General features: G+C 36.3%; 1 protein-coding gene across 1 annotated transcript; it reads left to right on the top strand.

Moving 5' to 3' along the window:
• Positions 1–748: 748 nt before the first annotated feature.
• Positions 749–6,539, top strand: LOC140324996 (olfactory receptor 1M1-like). The gene is made up of 3 exons (XM_072403098.1): positions 749–1,542; positions 4,862–4,887; positions 6,529–6,539. Exons 1-3 carry the CDS (start codon positions 749–751, stop codon positions 6,537–6,539), a joined length of 831 nt encoding a protein of 276 aa, XP_072259199.1.
• The last annotated feature ends 997 nt before the right edge of the window (positions 6,540–7,536 follow it).

Here is a 7,536-nt window from a genome sequence, read left to right on the forward strand (position 1 = left end):
TTCCAGCACGATAACACATCATGTTCCAAAGTGGCCTGTCACTCAAACAGGTTTGTTGAACTAATGATGAGCTCACTATATTCAAACAACCTCCACAGTCACCAGATATCAGTCCAACAGAGCACCTTTGGGATGTGGTGGAATGGAGATTCACATTATAGATATAAAACCAAAAAAAATTAAGTACTATGAGATGCTATTGTGTCAGTATTGACCAAATTGCCTAAGGAATGTGTTCAGGATCTTGGTGAATCTATCTGTGCAATAAGGACTTACAGCAATTCTGAAGCCTGGGATGGTGGGTTGTTTATTCTGTTCTCTTTAACCTAGTGGTTCCATCAATTCCTTTTTTTGGGTTAGGTTTGGGGACATGCTGGCCACTGTGTGACGAAATAGGTATATACCTTTCCTCATATGCAGCAGTTTTGCTCACCCCACTCTTTCCCCACCATACACAATATTAGGATAAAGCAATCTGAAACGAAATGATCTGGAAACAACCAGGATTTGCTTTCTATAAATAAATGTAAATGCATATATAATATATTTTGCTATCAGTGGTATATTAGTATGTTGGAAGTTATAGGGATAGTAAACACCTTATTATTGCTTATGTAGTATATTCTTTCAGGGTCCACAAATTGCCTATAAAAGCAACATCACCACCATCTTCTTTCTGGGATTCCACAACCTGGACAATATTAAATTCCTGCTGTTCTCCTTGCTCCTTATGACATACTGTGTGACAATGTGTGGAAATCTCTTGATTATCATGCTGGTTTATTACAGCAAGACCCTCCACTCTCCCATGTACTTCTTTTTAACCCAGCTTTCTCTTTCTGATATCATATTAACAACAGATATTGCCCCAAACATGCTAACCATTGTTCTACATGAACAAACCTCCATAACCTTTTCTAGTTGCATCTCTCAATTATATTTCTTCGGTTTCTNAGAAGCATCTGAATGTCTTCTTCTGACAGTGATGTCCTACGACCGCTATCTAGCCATCTGCTGTCCACTTCGTTATTCTTCCATTATGGACCAGTTGCTTTGCTGTAGGTTAGTTTTAACATCTTGGCTTTTGAGTTGCACCATAGAACTCACTTTAACTCTTTGTATATGTCAGCTACAATTTTGTGGACCAAATACTGTCGATCATTTTTTCTGTGACTTTAATCCCGTGGTGGAGCTTTCTTGCTCAGATGTGTCCGTAGTTCAAATGGAAGCTACCTTGATGTCCATTCCGGTGATAGTTCTACCATTTTTGGTTATATTAGTTTCATACACCTTCATTGTCGTAAGCATACTGAGGATATCTTCTTCTACAGGAAGGCTGAAATCTTTTTCCACTTGTAGCTCCCACTTGACAGTTGTGTTCATTTTTTATGGGACCCTCATTGCTATGTATATGCTTCCTAATGAAGGTCAATCACAAATCATTAATAAGTCACTGGCTATGTTATACACGGTGTTTACACCCCTAATAAATCCTTTTATATACAGTTTGAAGAATAAAGATATCAAGAATGCTTTAAGAAAGTGTGTGTTTAACAATAAAATATTATGATTTAAAGGTGAGATTATAAAATACATTGTTAAAATACAAAGAATAAAAGATGAGGTTGAAGAAATCGTCATATCCCGTAAAACGTGTTTAGGTGTAGTAGGAATAATTCATGCTAAATGTATAGCAATTTATTGGATCTCACAAGTGTGCATTGGTGTTTTTAGGTTAAATAGCTCTTAGGATGCTTTTATTGTGAAATAAAATAATATTTTTTATTGTAGTTTATTGGATAAGATTGTTAATACCCAAAAAGCCTCCCAACTTTTGTTCTTTGCATTTTCACTGTAATTGTCTTTAGGGTGCGGCATACGGTGTAAAGTATACCCATAGATATCCCCTTTTTGTGTTATTTAATACATTGTTGTTTGATTATTGAAGTTTATGTTGCATTTCCATAACCCTTACCCCTTACGTTAAAAAAAATCAAAACCCAAACCCCTCAAAACTTTTATGCATTTTTCTTTATTACATACACCATAGTAAGACCTTGTTTGGAATACTTATATCTAGTTTTGGGACCAAACATAAAAAGTTTGTAAAACAGATAAAGTCCAAAGACAAGCAGCCCAAATGGTGCAAGACTTGAGGGACACAACATATCGGAACTGCAAGAATGTAAAGTGTATTTAAAGTGCTATGAGAAAACAATATGTTGTATCAAAAAATCTGGGCTGATTAAATAAAGGAAGGTTTATCAATGATTATGCTTAGGATTTTTACTGCAGTGCACCTGCCTTCCACAGACTAGAGCGTAATGGGTTTAATGTACCCCTATTTAATGTACAGCGCTGCGTAATATGTTGGCGCTATATAAATCCTGTTTATTATTATTAATAATAATAATAATAATAATAATAATATTAATGGGTTAAGGTTGGTTATCAGGTCCTCATGACTGACACTGAATTCCATTACTGGACAGCATGGTTACAACACGGTTAGAACTAATGAGCGTGTGTTGTGTTTTCATTTCAAAATATTTAGGATTAGGCTTTTTCTAGGAATGGGTAAAGGGGTTCCATTATTCCCATGAATTTTGAGGGACAAGATGGGGGAAAGACATCCTATCTCTCAAAGTTGGGAACCCATCTTTATAGGAAGGACTAGGACCTCTTATGATGGACTTGGTGCCCTGGACTTTTTTGACTACATGTCCGGATTATGATCTGTTATGAATGTAAATATGGACTTTATGCAGTTGTTTTTCTCAATTTTTGAAATGAACAGTAACCTTAAACAATTTAACTTGAAGATTGGCAAATGTGTAGCCTTGGTATATTTAAACCAGCTAGTATGGTTATTAGCAATACTCTGATCCTCTGAGCCTAATGAAAAACAATTCTGTGACTTCTGTTTCTACAAATCTCATTCTTTGGGCCCCCCCAGCTCAAAGCTCAATTGTGCTTCACTAATTTCTCTACACCAGCTTCTCTGCTCCTATATTAGGAGGTTAGGTTAGTCAGTTTCTCCACTTTAATGGCTGCTTTGAGGCTTATGGCAAGGGCCAATATGTGTCCAGGGGTATTATAAATCAGTTTTAGGATTAAAAGCCCATGAATGTTCAAAAAGGGCAAAAAGATCCAATTCTGTGAATTAAGGGGATAGGATAAAAATGTAAGGGTTAGTAACTAAGTTAGTAAGTTTTTAAAGTCGAGAAGCCAAGACAGTTTAAAGAGAGGCAGCTTGTGGTGCTTGGCCTGGCATAGCCTATTTTGCTTTATCTTGTCTTTACCCTGCTAAGGGATAGGGCCAGCATGGGAAGTATTCTGCTCCTTATAAAAAAATGTTTAATATTCTGCTAAATAGTTGTCCGGTGAGAGTTTGAAGGCTGCTTCTCTGTGACATTGTGGAAGGATACTCAGCTATAGGGTTGAAGAATTGACCCAGGTCTTCAGAGGAATGGTGTCAGGTGAGAGACTAGGGGCAGCTTCTCTGTAACATAATTTCTTTGGTACATTGAGGTTTGCATGCATCATCATAAGCCACAGCTGTACTGTATTTAATGTCATTTTTACTATTTCTTTCAGTAATTAACAAGGAAAAATGGATCATTTGGATCAATATTAAATAGTGTAAGTGCATTTTATTTTTATTGTACATATGTTTTTCCTTTCCCCCTTTAATTTTCATGTCATTCCAAATATCAAAAGTTTGAATAAAATGCAATGCTAATAAAGTAGAAACTCAAATACATTTTTTGTGAATTCTTATAATAATGCTTACCTTAAAGGAGGCACATATTGATAGGACAGCAGAGGATACCATTGCTGGTATGTCTTTTTAAAAATAGTATTAATCTGATGATCATACCGACCTTTTATCTTCAGAGCTGTGGTCAATAGGTTGACTTGGTGGTCTCACTAACCTTCTATCTTCAGTACCTACGGAGTCATTTACATGTAAAAAAACCAGGAGTCGTAGTAAAATGTAAAAGCCTTAATTTACTGAGTCAATAATAAAACTTGGTAATAATTTGAATGTTATGTTTCACCAATTTCTTTAACAAGGTAAGATTCTTTTTATTACATGTAAGTATTCGTGCAGATAGGTAAAATGGTGTTCTACCTGCTTTTACTACAGTTCCCCCCTAAAGTCATTTTTCATGTGACTTTAATTGCTCTTACACAATAATTTACCCCTAAATAATTTTTGATATGGCATGATCAGCATGTTTGTATAAAAAGAACTATTATGGCTTTTACAAACCTGCTGATGGAGGAGAATTAAGAAGCATACTTCTAACAAGCCCCCTTTGGCAAAACACGTAGGGACAGACATCAATTGTATTATTGAATGTTATTCATTATATTTTTGATTCTGTCCTCAACATAAACATATCTGATAAGTAACTAAGATAATGATTTATTGTTAGTGTGTTCATTGTTCAACATACCATTTGTGCAGTCGATTTAATAAATTGCCTTTTCATGTATGTTATTTGAGAGAAAACTACATCATTGGGGGAGGATCCCTCTCCTCCCGTCTGTACCGTCATGGTGGTAAATGGTGTTGATGTTCGAATTCAGGTTGTCCCTATATTCGACACGAATATGGCTGTTTGAATTCGGATAGACCAAACCCGAAAAACACGGGATTCGACTACAAAAATTTGGGGAAAAAAAAGGTTAAAAAAAATAAAAATTAATCTTAAATTAATTTAATTTGTATGTGTTTTTATTTTAACTATTTTTTTTTTTTTACAGGCTACCCGACAATGACATTATGAATCATAATGTCATTGTGGGATTCCCGGACCGTGGAAACTTTGTGGTTACAGCTATTTGGAAGCAGGTACCTTCAATTAGCTGTAACCGCAGGCAATACTAGGGCAATAGAGGTTAAATGGAGATACGTATCTCCATTCATCACCTCTACTGCCCTGTGATTGGCTGAGGAATAGGAAACCCTGATGACAGCTCAAGCATTATCAGGATTTCCCTTTCCTCAATCAGGGAGCAGAGCAATCATCGGAGCTTTACTATGCTGACAGCTCTGCTCCCCTGATTACTCCCGCAGCCCAAGAGGAGCTGTGACATGTGTTCTGTATCTGTAATACATGTCACAGCTCCTCTAGGGCTGTGGGAGCAATGCTCTGCTCCTTGATTGGCTGAAGAAAGGGAAATCCTGATGATGCTTGAGCTGTCATCAGGATTTCTGATTTCTCAGCCAATCACAGAGCACTAGAGATGAATGGGCACAAGTCTCCCCATTCATGTCTAGTGCTGAATGGCTGAAAAATGTAAAACCTCAGCCAATCACAGAGCACTAGGGGGTGAATGGAGAGGCTTGTCCTCATTTAACCCCTAGTGCCCCATGCCTCATTTAACCCCTAGATTAGCCCATGGGAATGCATGGGTACTTCAAACATGGGCTTTAAAAAGCCTCAGGTTAAACGCTGGGGAAACAGTCCGTGTAGACTAAAGCTGCATACACATGTCCAATATATATCGTTAGAAACGACCGTTGAACGACTGATGAACAACCGAATTGCCAAAAAAAGTGACCAAGGACGCGGACGAACGAGGATTGTCGTTGGAAATGAACGAACACCACGGTGGATCTGATTGGACGATGATCTTTCACTATCTATCGTCTGTACAGTGTACGGTCGTTCAGCGATCATGCATGTTTCTACGGTACACTTTCTCCTTTACATGTCCCTACATGTTCAAACGATTGTATTTAGTGTATGGACATGTGGATTGTTCAAGTATAATCGTGCATAATCCTTGATCGGTCATAATCATTCATTTTCTAACAATAATTATTGGATGTGTGTACCTAGCTTTAGCCTAATATTGATGTGACAGGTGCTCTTTAATCTTCATGTGAAGTACAGGGGTATGTAATAGTGTTATGTATCCTTTTATAATGTATCTTTTTATGTATCCTTTTATAATGTATCTTTTTACATCTGTTTGGAGGCTGTAGAAGCTCTACACAGTGCTGAAAAAAAACGAAATTTTTCCTCCCATTGACTTTAATGGTGTTCGACTTTGACATTCGACCACCCAAATAATTTTGCTCTATTCGAGCGAATAGCTGACGAATCAAATAGTGAGCTATTGGACCAACACTAGTGGTAAAGGCAGAATGGGAAACTGAATGCCCACTGTCCAGTCCGTGCTGGAAAGAAGAAGAGGGACAGAATGGCACAGGATCAAGTGGACTTTGTTTGTAAAGGGATTGAGGGCTTTTCATCTTATAAAGGTGTCTTTTTTGTGTTTGCTTTTCTTTTTTTTACTGAAAACTCTGCTTTAAAATTTGAGATTTTGGATAGCATGTGGATTGAGTAAAACCTCTAAAAATTCTGTTGTTGCTATCTGCGTTTGTGATAAACTCGGCTAGTACTCAGTTCTCAGAGCCTAATAAATTGGGTGGAATGAAATTAAAAGAAAGTTTGAAATGAAAATGTTGTTTTTGGTTTTAACACTGTATTTTTCTTTTTTGTTACAAAGGCAACACATAGGAACAATATCACAGTAATTTTCCTTTTGGCCTTCCATAACATAGACAGATATAGTGTAATGCTTGTCACCTTTCTGCTTACCATATACTGTGTAACAATATGTGGCAACTTCCTGATCATCATACTGGTGTCCTACAGCAAGACCCTCCACTCCCACAAGTACTTCTTCCTCACCCAACTCTCCATAGCTGATATCTTTTTAACCACCGATATATCCCTGCCTCTACATTATTAAAAATAAAGAAATAAAGAACGCACACAACTTTATAAACAGTTTGCATAGTAATTTGCTCAGGGTCATGGTTTTTGTTTTGGTCATGGGCTTTTTATAAATTAATCAGATATAAGGATATTATGGGATATGTGAAAATGTTAGGGTTAGTTTTACAGCCCTTGAACATAGAGTTATATTGATATATTTTGTTAGTTATATTGATAATATATGTTTAATAATTTTGTAATGAACGTTGGCCTAGGTTGGAAGGCTGTTTCTCCTGGACCTCCCTATCAGTTTTGGTGACAATATTATGTTCAGGGGCTTTTCATTTGTTTTGAAAACATCATAAATAGCTTAAAAACGTCTAGCATAGTTTTCCTATACTTTTCCATTTTTCTTCTCTATACTCCTCAAGATTATTTTCTATAACCAGGAAGAGTTAGGGTTCCAATGTGTTGGAAGATGCCCTCCAATGTCTTCTGCCATGTACAAGCTACATTTATATATTTATATCTTTCAAAACTTTTTTTGAAACGTTATAACACTTAATATAATGGGTTTGTAACACAAAAAAAGAGTTCTTAAAAGTTTTACAAATATAGGTACTAGAAGCTACAACTCTTAAACAACCTAATTGGGTGTCAACCCAAGAAGAAGAGGAACTAAACAAAGGTCTTAAATATTGTCACTTGAGATATTTCTTTATATATCATATATATGATATCAGATACATCATATCTTTTACTATTTGTGATGACTGATAAGTTGGAAGTTCAGTTA

The sequence above is a fragment of the Pyxicephalus adspersus genome, chromosome 2 (assembly GCF_032062135.1).
Source record: "Pyxicephalus adspersus chromosome 2, UCB_Pads_2.0, whole genome shotgun sequence".
Lineage (NCBI taxonomy): Eukaryota > Metazoa > Chordata > Amphibia > Anura > Pyxicephalidae > Pyxicephalus > Pyxicephalus adspersus.